The sequence below is a fragment of the Phragmites australis genome, chromosome 7 (genome assembly GCF_958298935.1).
Source record: "Phragmites australis chromosome 7, lpPhrAust1.1, whole genome shotgun sequence".
NCBI classification, from domain to species: domain Eukaryota; kingdom Viridiplantae; phylum Streptophyta; class Magnoliopsida; order Poales; family Poaceae; genus Phragmites; species Phragmites australis.
The window spans coordinates 16,710,987-16,728,884 of NC_084927.1; the positions used below are offsets into that span (position 1 = coordinate 16,710,987).

Here is a 17,898-nt window from a genome sequence, read left to right on the forward strand (position 1 = left end):
TTGACCACTGCTGTGACTTTATTATAATTATTTAGATATTTAAATGATCTCAAATTAAAAAGCTTTCAACCACAAAGTTGTAGATCTTATCGAAAACTATAATTTTTATATAAAGTTTTTCCCTATCCGACTTCGTGTGAAAAAGTTATGAATTTTTTAAGATGTTCTATGACAATAGCAATCATTAGTAACGGTTCGTGACTAGTATCAGTGCCGGTTCGTGGCTAAAATTGGCATTGATGTATCAATGTCGGTTCGTTGCTCCTCAGTCGTTGTTCACGTGTGAGAATTTAAGAACCGATACTGATATATTTTTAATATCGGTTACTATTAAACTGATACTGATAAAGTACTTTTTATATGATGTTTTGTAGTAGTGAATATGTTGTTGCTTGTTTCCAAATTAAAGAGGCAGTTGTCAAAATCATCTATCTCTTTCATCTATTCTCTTAAGGGAGGAAAGCAGGCACAAACAGAATGGAATGACATAAGGATAAATACATCCAGTGGAGAAATGGCACGAAGACAATTAGGCAACAAGCATAGAATGTGAAACTAGGTCCTCCCTAGTAGCAAAAACATAAAAATCTCAATATTTTAACCCGCTTCGTTGTAATGCTTCTCTTTCACGAACCTGTTGCAACGCCGCCGATTAATTTCCTCTCCCCTTTCCACATCAACGGAATCTGGATGGAGATTATGGAGGCTCTGTGCGACGTGAAGACTCCTTTATTCATAGTTTTTTCCATTAGACAAGCAGAGGATGATATACATATAAAGCTACTTATTTTCTATACGTATGTAAATACTAATACAGTGAAATGTATGGTTTACATATGGTTATTTTTCTGCATTGGAACACATCAGCTACCTGCACTACTTACAGTACACCACATATGTAGCACTTTATTAGTATCGGTTCGACAGTAATTGGTATTGAAGACGTATTAGTATCGGTACTTAAATTTCTGTACGCGAACAACAACAAGGAGATAAGAATCGATACTGATAGTCACTATCAATGTCGGTTCTTGGCTAGAACCGGCATTGATTATCAGTGTCAGTTCTGACCACGAACCGACACTGATAATCAGTATCAGTACCGGTTATATTTACGAACCGGTACTGACACTGATAGCTCATCATAAAAAATTCATAACTTTTTCACACGAAGTCAGATAAAAAAAATTATATGAAAATTATAGCTCTCTACAACTTTGTAGTTGATTTTTTTTTTAATTTGAGGTCATTTAAATACCCAAGTAATTATAATAAAGTTACAGCAGTGGTCGATGATAACTCACATTAAAAAATTCATAATTTTTCACACGAAGTTGGATGAAAAAAAACTTTATATGAAAATTGTAGTTCTCAACAAGATCTACAACTTTATAGTTGATCACTTTTTTATTTGAGATCATTTAGATATCCAAATAGCTATTTAAATATTCGGTCAGAAGATGTTAAAATGATTTATTTTGCTACTATGCCCACGAACGGACGATAGCTGAGATGGTTACAGGGTTCATGCGTGCGCACAGGAGGTCTTAAGTTCGAGTCTTGGTTGTTGTATACAAGCAAGTATCACGTGAGTTTGCGAATATTAGGTGCGGTCGGTTGGACGTCCTTTGTACGAGTACCTCTAGTCGTAAAAAAAAAATTAAAACTTTTTCGACCTGAAAAACATTGAATCAAAACCGACTATCGGTGCTGGTTGGAGCCACCAACCAGCACTGATAGTTATTTCAGTGCCGATTCCATACTCGGCACTGATAGTTAGTGACTATCAGTATCGAGTAATCAGTATCGGTTCAAAACCCATCATTAATGATGATTTTAAATCAGCACTGATATGGTGTTTTTGGTGTAGTGATGCATCCCAGATTACACGATGACACACTTACATATTTTCCTTTCAACTACATTACGGAGACTTTAAATAGGCCATTCAATGTATAATATGATACTTTCTTCAGCTGGCATATAGCTTGTTTATTGATTTGCTACAGGGATCTGCATATTACTTCTTCTTGGCATACATTAAAACGCCTGGTATGTGGATGTTGTAGAAATAATAATCCCAGTCAATGGACTTGGGATCAAAATCAAACACATGGGCGTCACTCTTGTCTCTAGTTGTTGCAGTCTGCAGCCTTTCCAAGTTTGTGTCGTTGAAGCTGCATGTAAAACAAAAGAAAGAAAACTGACTTAAAATTGTTGTAGCTAATTATGAATTGCCGTCGTATTTCAGTCTATGCAATTTCAATTTTACTTCCATATTGACAACTTCTATACTCCAAATAAAGACCAAATGTCCATATACACCAGTATGTAGTACTAGAAAAGGAGGCAATACAATTTCAAGAAATATACTAAAAAGTAGGTAATAGAATACAAATCAAATAAAGATCAAATGTCCACATAACCCATATAGCCTCACTACGTCAAGAACTATGTATAATCACAATAAGAACATTGCAAAACCTACCGGGCATTGAAGAAACAATACGGTGCATATAACTTCGCCAAAAGAATAAAATAACTATAGCTTCTGTTGAACTTATTGTAGTACCGGGAGAAAGATCCACCCAACAATGAATTCACCATATGCAACATCTGTTTATCAGAGGACACATCGTGAAAGCGATACACCAGAACAATTAATTTGTCGTATAATTTCTTATGGAAGGTGTCTGACCTCTGAAGGCAGCTTGTACTTAAGAAACATGTAAGTTCGGAAGCTTCCAAATTTCTTGAATAAGAGTAACCTTTTAGCTTTGATGACCCTCCCATTGTTTCCCATCTGTGGGTTAGTAGAAAAGTAGCGGTGCATAATGCCGTACGCAGTAGAGATAGACAGCGGATTTTGCCGGGACGAGGTCACATGGATGACAACTTGGCCTTTCTCACTCCAGTGAATGGCCATGGCTACCACCATTGCATTCACCACCATGTCTCCGGGAATCTGAAAACATATCATCATTTGTAATTTTTTTGTTAATTAAATTGGTATACAAAATGAACAATATTTTATATTTTGTTGATTCATTACTGTATTCTTACCACATCAAGGATGATATCACCATGGCCAATGAAACATGGAATGGCTTGCTTGGCGTAAGCAGCAATTATAGAGTCAATTGTCCTATAGTACAGAAGCAAAGTTTTCCTTGTCATGTCAACTAGTTTACCAACTTAATTTAATTATATATTAGATAGTTTAGAAACCAGGTGTAATAATATAGTCATATTATTAGTGTATATACCTAGTCCCTTCTATCCAGCCAGGTAGTGGCTCATGGTAAATGCTGGATACCATACTTGGACGAACAACTACAACCGGAAGGTCACCCCTGAACTGCCCAACAAGCATCTCGCCCATAGCCTTCGTGAACACATATGTGTTCGGCCATCCAAAGTGTCTAGCTCTTCATAAAAGAACAAGTTTCATGTGTCAAGTATTAATTGCATAATAATACATATTCTTGCATTATATAATTTCAATGTGATAATTATGTTCGAACCTCTTCAATCCAAGTTTCTTCATGGTTGTCTTCTCTAACTGCTCCGAGTTACCACTCGACTGCATAAGTTCTGCCTTGATAGAATCGACCAACTTTAACTCAGCATCGATGTCCAAATGGCAACCTTGTTTTAGCATTTCACCAATCCGAAATGGTTTCTCCAACAGAAGCCCTTGTTGCTCACGAGCTACATAAGCTGTGAGATTGAAAATTAAATTTAACTCCCAGAAAGTTCAATGCCTAAGCCTACTTGCTATTTAATTAGCAATGATTCTCGGAAGTATATTTATGTGATGCTAAAGCATATGCACCTGCATTCTTTTATTTATAGAGGAATATGCATATGCATTCTTTTTCTAGTGGAATATGCATATTTACTCAAGAGCGAATAGATTGTACTATATGTACATACCAGTGGAGACATGAAGGAACATTTTCAGATTAGGACACTTGTTCGCAAACTTGCAGACGTATTTCGTTCCCAAGACATTGGATGCCAAGGCAACATCATATCTGCATGCATGGTCATAAGTCATTTGATCTAATACTTCCTTTGTTCTGTTTCTTTAAATAATTGTACTATATTGATGAATAATACCTTTCATAAAAATTTGTTGTTGCAGCTCCATTAACGATGATGTCAATCTCCTCTGACAATTCCAATATTTTGGGGCTCTCAAGCCCTAAATTCTCATCGATGATATCTCCGGCTAAAGGTGATATCTTTTCTTTGGTGAAACTATGGAAACTGGACCCATATTTTTCACGCAGGGTGCCAAATAGTTCGTTCCCTACAACCTAAAATAATAGACCTTAAAAGTTAATCCATGATCATTTCCTTTTGAGTCCTTCTGTAACCCAGTCGATTAAAAAAATCGTTATTTCTTAGTCGATGGGTGTGAGCCATTGGATTTGGATCCAACAGAAGAAAATAAAAAACAATTACAGCCAATAAAAAAAAGGAAATATGAATCCTGATACTGATCCAGCGACCTACGCTCGTCGACTGAGAATGAGTATTAACAATATAGCTTCTTCTCTGAAACGGGATCATCTAGAATTTCCACGTGCCAGAGCCATAACTAGACTTGCAAGATTTTATGGGTTTCATCTCTAGCCTACCCCAACTTGTTTGGGACTGAAAGGCTTTGTTGTTGTTGTTGTTGATGATGCACAGTAAAGAAAACAATAGTAACCGGTCTAACCAGTATCACACTGTTACAGAATCACTGAGTGGATCGCCCATCTAACCAGTATTACACTACTATATAATCCATTTAGTGAGATACCTCTGTACAGACGGATCTATGAAGCTACCTGTATAAAAGATATCACAAACGGCTCCAAACTAAAACCGTCTGAGAAAATAGTAACGAGCAGTTGTAATAAAGCGAGATGCTACAATACAGACACTTACAAACTGCAACCGCGTGTACTATTAGTATAAACAGTTCTAATTTAAAATCATTTATACTGTTCCTTTTTTACAGACGGTTCCAAATTTGGAACCGTCTGTACTATTGACAGTAATAATACAGACAGTTCCAAATTAGAACAGTCTATAAAAAAGAAACAGTACAGATATTTACAAACTACAGCTGTCTATACTAATAGTAGAAACGGTTCTAAATTTAGAACCGTCTATACTAATAGTGTCCCACTCATTTTGAGTGTATATGTTATATATATTATTTTCATATAATGATCAGTAATGAACGACAGGTGAGACGGTAAGAAAGATTCGCACGAGGTTAGAGGTTGCAGGTTTGACTCTTACAAAATGCACTCAGGGGGTATTTCGCGTCTACATAATAATATAGGGGGCTGGTGTGGGTAGGAAAAATATTTTTTTAGATTTTTTAGTTAAAAATACTTAGTACAGACGATTCCAATAACGAGCCATCTATACAAATTATTTGTACAAACGATTCCAATAACGAGCCATCTGTACAAATAATTTGCACATACTGTTAAAAATCTATATATACAAATCTAATTTGTACAAACTCTTTTCCATAAACGATAAAAAAATATCCCGTACGAGGTTTCTAAGCCGTCTGTACAAATTATTTTTTTACTAGTGTCAGTCTTTCGTATTCGGGGCCTGGTGCAAGATTAAAAAAGGTGGGGCTTTTATTCGCATAAGGCTTGAAATAAAAATACTTCCTATTTTAATTATGAAGTTATTATGAGCATATCACAGATATTGGTGATCTCTTGAGTTCAAACTACTGAATTGCAACGTTAATAACTTCGCGTCGGTGCCATATGTGATAATTAAATTTCCCTTGCATCCCATGCGCTTAGCAGTATTACCTCCGATCCGGTCCTCAATACATGTCCTAGTAAGCGTGCATTTTTTTAAGTTTGACCGTTTATATATTAATAAATATTTGGATTTGTATTGTGAAAATAAAAGCATTAGATTTGTAAGAATAATGTATTTTTTATAATATAAGTATTTCTAAATTTCTACTAACATATGGCCAAAATCGAATATGACATCTTTTTCAAACAGAGGGAGTAATATTTTTTATGGTGGACGATGGACCGACTGGGTTGCCTCGCTTTATTTGGTAGGGAGAAGAACCTGGTAGAGCTACAGTAGGAATAAAGTAGATGGCCAAATGAGCCGCACATGTTCGGTTGATATAGATAACACATTAGAAAAAACCTGAGTCGTGGGCCCCCGACTTTGGTAGGCCTAGGGCCAACAGTGGGTCTAACAGCTTAACAAGAACAAAACGTTCAAACTTTACTTAAAACTAGTCATAGGTCCATTTATGTGTTGGTGTCAATTAGAAGTTATGGGGAACGTTATATGTATGGCGTGCGTTGGGCAGTGGTGGACGCATGAGTTAGAGGTGAAACATGAGAGTGGGATATTTTTAGAGTGAAACACATGTAAGCGGAGTAGTAGAGATTGAGTGGTATAAGGTGAGTAATTTCTGCGAAATTTAGAGTAATCTGCAGGATATGAGACAGGACATTATGTTTAATGCGAGAATCACTATGTATTTTTTAAGTAATAGAGAAAAAAACAAAACATGTCCTGTAAACAAACAAAATGTGTTTAATATATGGCCAACAATATATGTGCATGCACCTCATTCAAGACACGCTCCTCCGCCGCCGACGTATCAGCAGCTCGCACCAGGAGGAAAACCTTCTTCACATCGGGCTGAACCCTCAGTATCTTCTCCAAGAGTACTGCATGCATGTCAAGGAAAACCAGAAAAATAATTCAATGTGTTAATGACTGAAAAACAATTAATCAAAAGTTGACGTACAAAAGTTACGCTGAATTTAGCCAAGACGTCATAGAAGAGAAGAGTAAATAAGACCAAGTGTTGAATTAAGCGTGAGAGCTGTTTGTTAGTACTATGAGCAATTCCCTGCTTAATTCTACTATTACTAGTTACGTACCCGTGCGCTGCAACGGGAGCCGAATATTATCATACTATAATATTTGTTATCATTGGCTTAATGAGCCCCAAGACATTTAGAAATTTAGATGTAGAACTTCTATAAACAATTATGATTGAATCAACCTTAGATAGAAATCAATGAATAATATTAATTGAAAATGTAGATTTATATTTCCATATACACTGGGCGAGAAGGGTTTCTATATTGATATACAAAAGATCAAAGAAAATTCTAAGTAAGCTCGAACCGAATGATGAATGCATACTCAATCAAGTAAGAAAGATGGAGGATCAAAGATCAATATGCTGATGTGTCTTCAGGTCCTTCACTCTGGACAACCGAAGAAGCTTGCGAGAAGCCAATACTATTTACCTACATGTAACCATCATCTAAAGTGTATATCATCATGCCTACATGTGATATGTGATGAAACAATATCCCCGTGTATACTTGACAAATGCTACATCTCCGATCCATTTATGTTGAAAAATGTATGGGGTGGAATGCAAGTATTGACCATCCTAAGGCTTGGAATGATCTCATCCTCATGCAACCCTGTACTTAATCCAATTCGGTCCTCAAGATCAAGCAGTTCCTGTCTGATGAAATAGTGAGTGATGATAACCGTGCAAACTTTCTATTTTTAGGGTACATGATATGCAGCTGGGGTACCTCATATGTCATGTTATCGACATCAAGGTGCCAATCCTGATACTGATCATACATACCCATCCTTCCCAATAATATCCTTGTTTGAAACATCATCATATGCACGTCGTAAATAAGAAGTTATGAAAACTGAAAGGAGAAATAATGAGTTCATACTCTTTGGAGAAAGCACATTCGGACTAAATACATCAACAAAGTACATCGGGACTTCATAAAAAAAATACATCAGGATCTCCCCTAAAAAGACTCCGGGATCTAAATCGCACACAGATGTCTGAGAATGATGAACTTGGAGTCATCAATGGCCAGGTGTCAATCTCTAGTATAGAACAAGTATATAGAGCTAAGGAAACAGTACCATTAACCCATTCCCTGAAGAACTGAGAACTTTAATTAGTAACTTCAACACTCCAAATCTACCACCAAATGGCGCCTTTCACTAATAAGCATGTCAGTTCACACTACTTAATACCTTTGTTTTAGAGCTACTTAATACCTACTATAGAACCAACTTGAACAGAAAACCGAAATTTTAATCGCTGCTCAGGCATATTCTTCATTGCCCCTGGCTTGTTCTAACAAGCACGGTAAGACCATCATTTCGGCAACGTTGTAGTTAACCGAAAGAATCAGCAACATGGTTGTTCAGTTCAGCACAATGATTCAACACTTATACATGGACGCAGAAAAGGAAGGGAACTCTTCATCTACACTCAAAGGCCCTCTTGACCACCTAACTTATCTATTCCTGAGCCATGTTCCACTATCACCTGCTCTCATGTGCCCTCCTCATATCTGTTGCAGTGTCCTGAATAAACAAGAGTACATTTTTTCCAAGGGGATTAAACTTGAGTACATGACTACCAAGTAGACAACATGTGTACCACACACTCCCCGAGCTGCAACCTCTTAGATATTGAATGTCTAACTGAAAGACACAATTTCAAAAGGATGATATTCATGTGACATGCTCAACTAACAAATGAGCCAAATTGACACACACCGTTAGTTACCTAAGAAAATCTTCCCTGTCGAGGGGGGCTTATGCATGGCCAACCTTTCTAAGAGCAACGCTCTAACTACAATATCACATTGTAAATTTGTAATTTGTATAGCTTCACTGGTAAAAAGGTCCATACGCAAGTACATGACACAATGGGCAGAACTGAACAGATGTTGCATAATTGCACTGTACCTCTTCCTGAAGCCGTGCGTGAGAGCGCCGACGCCCACTCACATGTCGGTTGCGGCCAAAAGGTATATTGTCGGCATCAATGAACGACATTTCATGGTGTGGGGGTGAATTCATGGGAGATGAGGACATGTGCTCCGCATGGTGACCCTCCTAGCTGGAGCTGCGCCAGGCCTCTATCACCGAGCAATCAGTGGTCAATTCGGCAGTACAGGATAGAAATTTACTTGCATTTCTGAAGAAAACTACTCCAAATGCTTGATTTACAGTGACGCAGCAACGATTTGGGAACATATGAAATGTATCAAACATGACTAAATTTGACCACGCTAAGCCTCTAAATCCAGCAAAATATGGACACAAAATCCAAGGGAAACAAGAAGCAACGGATACCTCTCTGTTCGACTTCTCTGCCTGGGCACAGCGGCGCGTACCCACCGTCAGCTGGTGTGGCCCCACCACGCAGTCCACCGACGAAACACCGGCCGGAGTAGAAGAAGGCAGCACGAAAGGCACCAGCTCGTCGGTGATGACCACATAGGGCACCAACGCAGCCAAAGCTACCTCGACGGCCACGATGATGCTGCTGGCCAGAGCTAAACTCGGCAAACCCCTGCAAAATAAATTGGCCCGGAGCTAGCTCGATAGCCATGGCCACTTGGCCGACCGGAGCTAAACTCAGCGAGCATCGATAAAGAGATAGGAGAAAGAGCGGAGGGGATCACAGATGCACGCCGACACCACTTACCAGCGAAGGCGATGGAACTGTGCGCCTTTGATGGCAAAAGAGGCGAGGACGATGGGCGCCGACGGTGGAAACGGCGCGGCGACGTGGATGCGAAATCCCGACGGCGGATTCATCGAGGTTGAGCTGCCCGGGGGCGACAACCGCCATGGTCGCCGGAACCCGAGACCACGAGGCAACCCTCGCTCGCGGCGGTGGCGGCGGCGTTGCTTGCTTGGCCACCCTACCCTCATCGACCTGCACACACTCGCCATCAACCCTGGCACAGGCGAGGCTGTGCGTGAGGGAGTGTGTCAGACTCAGCCTCCACGACATCCTGCATGACCATCCGACGAAGGACAACACAGCTGATGACGATCTGCGACTGACCCTCCCAAATCGAACTCCTTTCTTCGGATCCATCTCATCCATGCCTGGATCGAGTTCCAGTTTGCAGGATCGAGCTCTCCCAGGTGTTAGGCGGGGTGTCTCCTAACGGGGACACGCAGGAGAGCGAGGCAAATTTGGAGAACAGGGACACAGTGGTGGCGGCGGTGGCGTTGGAGGAGGAGGAGAAGTAGCCCGCAGCAAAGGGCACGGGGTAGGGCGACGCACTGGGGTTGGGGGTGCCCAGCGCGGGCACGGGAGATAAGATGTGCAGTGGCAAGGGGGACGGAGGAGACGGGTGTGCTGGCCGCGGCGGCGTCTTTTCCATGCCAGCTGCGCTCGTGTGGCAGGGGATCGGGGCCGGCGACGCATACATCTAACACTCAACAGCTATCTCAAATTTTCATCCTTAAAATACTATTACAGCATCCCTTATCACTATTATAGTATCCCCTATCACTAACACTGTAGCAGTACTGTATCACTGGATACAGACTCTGTTGGAGACGAATTTCCAGTGCTACAGTACACCGCAAAGTACTGTAACACTGGAATTTTCAGATTTGCAGATCCTGTTGGAGATGGCCTAAAGGGACAAGGGGAAATGAGGTTCGGGAGAGTGGAATGAGATCGGGGCACGGGGAGGGGAGGGGAGCGGTCGAGCGCTAGCGGACGGGCATTCTTCGTGCGGGTGAGCATTCACGATCGGACGGGCGATCTGCGTCCGGTCGTCCGACTACATTGACCCCCCTGTCGGCGCCGAGTGGATGTGGGGATGCAGACGAACGAAGGGACGGACGAAGGGGTGCGATCGGACGGGTGAGGAGCGTCGGTTCGACCGACTGTGGCTGACGAAACATGGATTAAGGAGAGATAAGTAGGAGAGATTTCTTTTAATCTCTATTAAGCAAGCAACCAAGCTAGTTCAAGGAGTGTGCTCGATTGGTATCTTAATTTTATTTGTTTGTTTTTTTCTATTTATTTGTTTGTTTTTTTTTTTCTAAAAATCAGGATGGATGAATAAATGGATGATCTGGGCATTTTATTTTATTTGTCCATTTGATTTGGGCGAGCGACGGGAGGAAGAGTAGGGTCGTGGGCAAGAAGAGTTCTCACTTCACATTGTTGTAATCTCCTAAAAAAACTGTACGGGCTGTCTATTTTGGGAGGAAGATAACCGCTTCGGTTGGATCCTGATCTGATCCGATGGCTCAGATGCGTCGAGTGCTTTTTTTTCTTCTTAAAATTCCCTTGATGTATTGAACCTCCCCTAAATGATTTATTGGTGACTATGCATTTGTGTGTTCTCATTCTGTTGTCAAGTCATATACTGCTATGCGTTTGGCCACAAAAACAAAAATGAGGGAGGAAAAAGTATGAGCGACTTGTATGGACTGAATACTTTAGGTGTACACAAGCACGGAGGATGATCTAGACCATCGGATCTTGAATTGTTGGTAAAGATTGAGCAAGTGTTGGTGATATGCCCTAGAGGCGATCGAGTTTGCGGATTGGATCTGCTAATGGGCTTTAATATTGATTAAAGGACCATTAGGGTTTAGAGTCATAATGGGCTTTAATGTTGATTAAAAGCCCATTAGCGTGCTCTATATAAAGATAGGCAGGGGCCAAGGCGCATTGAGTTTTTCCGAAAAGAAACAGATCTTGCCACCAAAAACCCTGGCCGCCTCCTATTCCCGAACTCCCTTCGAAACCCTAGCCGGGCGCGCGGTGCTAGCACACCGGCGCACGCCGATTCCATCCTTGTACGTGTGGATACCGTAGAAGCGCTGCTACTATTGCAGTGCTGATCTACTCGGGACGTACTCGCGAGTACTCGGAAGGTGCTCGGGACGTGCTCGGGACGAGGTTGACGATCGACTACTTGACGCGCACGACGTTGGATTGGTCTGCTCCAACTCTTCTTCCGCTGCACTGCTCGTCAAGTGGTAACGATTCATGATCCCCTACTCGCATGGCTTCCTGGTTGAACGCGGTAGAGAAAATTTATTTTGTGCTAGCGTAGCCTACCCGCAACCCTTCAGTGGTATCAGAGCCATCCTACGTAGTTTTCGATCTGGATCAGTCACATATAGAAGATATGTGATAGAAATAGATTAGATCTATTGTTTTTGATCAGTTCATATGATGGATTGATCAATGCACGGTTGGTGAATTAGAGATCGGATGAGATGCCAGTCGATGAAACCACATAGCCAAAAAGATTAGCTCGATCTCCTACCTGTTTTTACGTGCGACTTGCCCCTACCGGCTGGAATCACCATCGGGGCTAACTGCGTGTATCGCGACATGGTCGGGAGAACAGCAGATCGAGGTCGTGTGTGCTGTCATCGTTTCTGGAAAAACCTCACACGATGATCAATGGGATTGATCTAATGGAAATTGAGGCATTATGAATGACTCGGAATTGGCTCGATACGATCGATCCGATGAGATTTTCATAGCGAAGGAGGACCGCCGTCGCGTACACGCATAGATTGTTGTAATAACATGATCCCATCACGACATTAGAATTCGATTCTACGCTTAACTCATTTTTGCAGAGAATGTTGTGACTGGTATGGCCTTGTGATATTTGATGCATGTGTGTAATTTTTTATGGCCTGCGTGTCATGGTTAATTGCAGCCCAAGGCTGTCATGTTATTGTATAACGACCTGCGTGTCGACTTGTGATGCTTCTTCTCATGTAATTTATCTAGTGCTATTAGGTGTAATAGACTAGAACAAGATCATGGAGATTTGAAGCATGATGACCCGGAGGACAGGAACCGTGGCGATGAAGATCACTATGTGAAGGGGCCATACTATGTCACAGTTAATATGATTGCCTGTGATGTTTTTATGTTCCTATCATACTATTCTTTCATGTTTTATATGTGGTGGATATGATTTTCATGATAGAGTAGTTTCCCTCAGAAAAATCAAGAGTAATTGATGCCCTTCCAATAACTGCACCTACAAAGGTTTTGATCATTGTGTGGTAGGTCTGCCAAAGCAGGGTGCCATCATTTATCTTAACCAGTTAGAGTGGATGTCGGACATCCACACGCATAGTATTGGTTTACTTGATAAAGCTATCAAAACAGTTTTGGGCTTTGGGGCATGGTGTTGGGCGCCGGGGCATTCGATGCCACCCAACAAACAAGAGTCACATATGGATATGATTAGCAAGGCGTTGCTTACCTATGTCACTAAGTTTCTAGCAGTGATGCTAAAGCTCACTAGAACTTAGTTGAATATGGATCTTGATCCTCTATATGTTGTTAGAGGGAAAACACATATAGTGGAGTATCTTTTGTTAAATTGTTTAATAGAAGATTCACATAGGCATAGTGCTGAACCTGCATTTTCTGTTGTAGATCATGGCACCGGCCGCTAGTAACACTTCCAGTTTTAATTTGCGATCGATTCTTGAAAAAGAGAAGCTTTCTGGAACAAACTTTATTGATTGGTATAGAAATCTGAGAATTGTTCTCAAACAAGAGAAAAAGGAATATGTTCTAGAGGTCCCCTATCCTGATGAACCAGCTGATAATGCTCCTGCCGCGGATCGGAGGGCTTATGAGAAGCACACCAATGATTCACTGGATGTTAGCTGCCTCATGCTTGCCTGTATGTCCTCTGAGCTTCAGAAACAATATGAGAACAGGGATGCCCATGATATGATTGTGGGACTCCGAGGCATGTTTGAGAACCAAGCTCGGGCTGAGAGGTACAACACCTCAAAGTCCTTGTTTGCGTGCAGGTTAATAGAAGGCAGTCCAGTCAGTCCTCATGTGATAAAAATGATTGGTTACATTGGAAGCCTGGAAAAACTTGGTTTTCCCCTTAGCCCTGAGTTGGCTACGGATGTAATTCTCCAGTCGCTCCCTGCGAGCTTCGAGCCGTTCATTTTGAACTTTCATATGAACAGCATGGAGAAAAGCATGGCTGAATTGCATGGATGCTAAAAACTGCTGAGGAAAGCATTAAGAAGAGCTCTAGTCATGTGATGATGGTTCAAAAGGATAGCAAGAAGAGAAAGCGCAAGGACAAGGCTAAAACTTCGGATGAGATCTCGAGTTCTAAGCCTAAACCTATTGGAAAGCCCAAGGGTAGCCCTGCCGCTTCTGACACTTGCCACCACTGCCATAAGACTGGTCATTGGCAGAGGAACTGCAAATTGTACTTGGAAGAACTCAAAAAGAAGAAGGGAAGTAAGACTTCCTCTTCAGGTATAAATGTTATTGAAATTAATCTTGCTACTCGTCCTGATGATTCATGGGTATTTGATACCGGATCAATGATTCGTACTTGCAAATCGTTGCAGGGACTGAAAAGGACTAGGAAGTGTGCAAGAGGCGAACTGGATGCTCGCGTCGGCAATGGTGCAAAAGTTGTTGCGTTGGCCGTTGGCGTTTACTCCTTATCGCTACCCTCAGGATTAGTTTTGGAATTAAATAATTGTTATTATATTCCTGCCTTGGGCAAAAACATTATCTCTTCTTCATGTTTGGAAGAAGACGGTTATGAATTCATAATAAAGAACAAGTGTTGTTCGATATTTTTGAATGGTATGCTCTATGGTAATTGTCCATTAGTAAATGGATTATATATATTGGATCTTGAGGATATAACTATCTATAACATTGATACAAAGAAGCCTCTGCTTAATGATTTGAATCCCACTTTTGTTTGGCATTGTCGATTAGGTCATATAAATGAGAAGCGTATGCAGAAGCTCCATAAAGATGGTCTTCTACATTCATTTGATTTCGAATCATTTGATACATGCGAGTCTTGTTTACTTAGCAAGATGACTAAGACGCCTTTCACTGGTCGAAGTGAGAGGACAAATGAATTATTGGCCCTAGTACATACAGATGTATGTGGACCGATGAATTCTACAGCTAGAGGTGGTTTTCAGTATTTCATTACTTTCACTGATGACTTTAGTAGATATGGTTACATCTACCTAATGAGGCACAAGTCTGAATCCTTTGAAAAGTTCAAGGAGTTCCAGAATGAAGTACAAAATCATATAGGCAAGACAATTAAATTTCTGCGATCAGATCGTGGAGGTGAATATTTGAGCCATGAATTTGGTGATCATCTAAGGCAATGTGGAATCGTTCCACAAATGACTCCACCGGGTACGCCACAATGGAATGGGGTGTCCGAGCGGAGGAACCGAACTTTGTTAGACATGGTCCGGTCGATGATGAGCCAATCTGATCTTCCATTGTCCTTCTGGGGATACGCTCTAGAAACTGCTGCTTTCACGTTAAACAGGGTTCCATCTAAGGCTGTAGAGAGGACACCATATGAGATATGGATCGGGAAGCGTCCCGGATTGTCTTTCCTTAAGATATGGGGTTGTGAGGCTTATGTAAAACGTTTGTCGTCTGATAAGCTCACTCCCAAATCTGATAAATGCTTCTTTGTGGGGTATCCTAGGGAAACCAAAGGATATTATTTCTATAACCGGGAAGAAGGCAAAGTGTTTGTCGCCTGGAATGGTGTCTTTCTTGAGAAAGAGTTTCTCGCAAAGAGAGTTAGTGGGAGCACGGTGCAACTCGAAGAAATTCGGGAACCACTTGAAAGTGTTTCAACTCCTATTGAACCACAACTCGGTATGCAAGATGTTGCAGAACCTGTTGTCGATACACCAGCCCCACGTCGGTCGGAAAGGTTCAGTCGTGCACCCGAGCGGTTTATGTTCCTAACCACGGGGCAGCGCGACATATTATTGTTGGACAATGATGAACCTAAGACTTACTCGGAAGCAATGGTGGGACCAGACTCCGAAAAATGGCTTGGAGCCATGAGATCCGAGTTAGAATCCATGAGAGAAAACCAAGTTTGGAACTTGGTCGATCCACCTGATGGTGTGAAAACTATCGAGTGTAAATGGGTTTTTAAGAAAAAGATAGACGTTGATGGAAATGTTCACATCTATAAGGCACGATTGGTGGCGAAAGGTTTCAGGCAAATTCAAGGTGTTGATTATGATGAAACGTTTTCGCCCGTCGCAATGCTAAAGTCTATTCGGATTCTCCTAGCAATTGCTGCATATTTCGACTATGAGATATGTCAAATGGATGTCAAAATGGCTTTCCTTAATGGAAACCTAAGTGAGGATGTGTACATGACACAGCCTGAAGGTTTTGTCAATCCGAAAAATGCTGGGAAGATTTGCAAGCTGCAAAAGTCCATCTATGGACTAAAGCAAGCTTCTCGGAGTTGGAATCTTCGTTTTGATGAAGTGATCAAAGGGTTTGGTTTCATCAAGAATGAAGAAGAGCCTTGTGTTTACAAAAGGACTAGTGGGAGCGCACTTGTGTTTCTGGTCTTATATGTGGATGACATATTATTGATCGGAAATAATATTCCAATGCTCGATGCTGTCAAATCTTCATTGCAAAAGAGTTTTTCAATGAAAGATTTAGGAGAGGCAGCATACATATTGGGCATAAAGATCTATAGAGATAGGTCGAAAAGACTAATCGGATTAAGCCAGAGCACGTACATTGACAAGGTATTGAATCGGTTCAATATGCAAGATTCCAAGAAAGGTTTCTTGCCAATGTCAAATGGCATCACTCTCAGCAAGAATCAATGTCCTAAGACATCTGATGAGCTCGAGAGGATGAGTGCGATCCCGTATGCTTCTGCTATTGGGTCCATCATGTATGCTATGTTTTGTACACGCCCAGATGTCTCCTATGCTCTAAGTGTTACGAGCAGATATCAATCGAACCCAGGTGAATGTCACTGGGCTATAGTAAAGAGTATCCTCAAGTATATGAGAAGAACTAAGGATATGTTCCTAGTCTATGGAGGTGAGGAGGAGCTCATTGTAAATGGTTACACTGATGCTAGCTTCCAAACCGATAAGGACGACTCGAGATCGCAGTCTGGTTTTGTGTTCTGCCTCAATGGAGGTGCGGTGAGTTGGAAGAGTTCCAAGCAAGAAACAGTTGCTGATTCCACAACGGAGGCCGAGTATATCGCAGCTTCGGAAGCTGCAAAAGAGGCTGTTTGGATCAGAAAATTTATTTCTGAGTTGGGTGTGGTCCCTAGTGCGTCCAGTCCAATGGACCTCTATTGTGACAATAGTGGTGCCATTGCACAAGCCAAGGAGCCTAGGTCGCACCAGAAGTCCAAGCACATACTTCGGCGCTATCACCTCATTCGAGAGATTATTGATAGAGGTGATGTAAAGATATGCAAGGTGCACACGGATTCGAATATTGCTGATCCGTTGACGAAGCCTCTCCCACAGCCCAAGCATGAGGCACACTTGAGCTCTATGGGTATTAGATACTTGCGGGATAGACTCTAGTGCATGTGAGAGAATGTGTTCTGTCTATGCTAATGTACTTTTGGATAATTGTTATCTGGTTCCATGAATAATTATCATTTACATTGATCAGCAAGTATGTGACTTGTTTGTGAAACTCTTTGTTTTTATGATGTTATTCTAAATAGTCCCTAATCTCATATCATTGTGTGGGACAATAATAATTTATAGATTAGCACATTTGACTGAATGATGATCATGTTTCACGGATCATAGATATGAAGATATCAAATCAGTAATGTGGACACATGTTAGAGAACATGATGTTGGATAGACCCACCCTGAGATACTGCTGGGATTGTTATTTTTAATGTACCATCAGTTGTTATCTCAAATGGTGTACCTACAGAATCCTTTGACCTGAGATCATCATTGATTCCAGAATGTGTAGTAACACACTTAGGGGCTTCCAAACGCTATTCCGTAACTGGGTAGTTATAAAGGTTGCTTTCAAGTATGTTATGAAACATGTCGTGGGATGTGAGTGATCAAGATGGAATTTACCCCTCCTAAATAACGGGAGAGATATCTTTGGGCCCCTCAAGGTAGTTGGATTGGAAAGTGCATGGCCATGCCAATGTTATTAAAGAGTTAATCATGGTGAATCCA

The 17,898-nt window shown here is 41.2% G+C and overlaps 1 protein-coding gene across 6 annotated transcripts; it reads right to left on the bottom strand.

Annotated features, from left to right (window-relative positions):
* Window positions 1–1,952: 1,952 nt before the first annotated feature.
* On the bottom strand, window positions 1,953–10,299 carry LOC133924039 (alcohol-forming fatty acyl-CoA reductase-like). 6 transcript variants are annotated; one of them, XM_062369411.1, is made up of 12 exons: window positions 9,208–9,349; window positions 8,818–8,990; window positions 7,626–7,751; window positions 6,631–6,720; window positions 4,123–4,322; window positions 3,937–4,037; window positions 3,525–3,720; window positions 3,267–3,428; window positions 3,064–3,145; window positions 2,699–2,965; window positions 2,489–2,616; window positions 1,953–2,177 (listed from the first exon to the last, which is right to left on the bottom strand). In XM_062369411.1, exons 3-12 carry the CDS (start codon window positions 7,719–7,721, stop codon window positions 2,021–2,023), a joined length of 1,479 nt encoding a protein of 492 aa, XP_062225395.1. In that variant the 5' UTR covers window positions 7,722–7,751; window positions 8,818–8,990; window positions 9,208–9,349; the 3' UTR covers window positions 1,953–2,020. The 6 variants fall into 6 exon arrangements, with proteins under 6 accessions (XP_062225395.1, XP_062225394.1, XP_062225392.1 ...); XM_062369410.1 differs by having other exon boundaries at window positions 7,626–8,701; XM_062369408.1 differs by lacking the exons at window positions 7,626–7,751; window positions 8,818–8,990 and adding an exon at window positions 9,563–10,299 and having other exon boundaries at window positions 6,631–6,734; window positions 9,208–9,471.
* Between the last annotated feature and the right edge of the window lie 7,599 nt (window positions 10,300–17,898).

Excerpts from the sequence above, each read along its gene's own strand:
- LOC133924039 (XM_062369408.1), bottom strand. The coding sequence starts at position 9,466 with ATGGCTATCGAGCTAGCTCCGGGCCAATTTATTTTGCAGGGGTTTGCC. Across the intron at positions 4,323-6,630 it reads AGGAGCGTGTCTTGAATGAG|GTTGTAGGGAACGAACTATT; the intron begins GTGCATGCACAT and ends CTATTATTTTAG. Across the intron at positions 2,966-3,063 it reads GTGATATCATCCTTGATGTG|ATTCCCGGAGACATGGTGGT; the intron begins GTAAGAATACAG and ends ATATGTTTTCAG.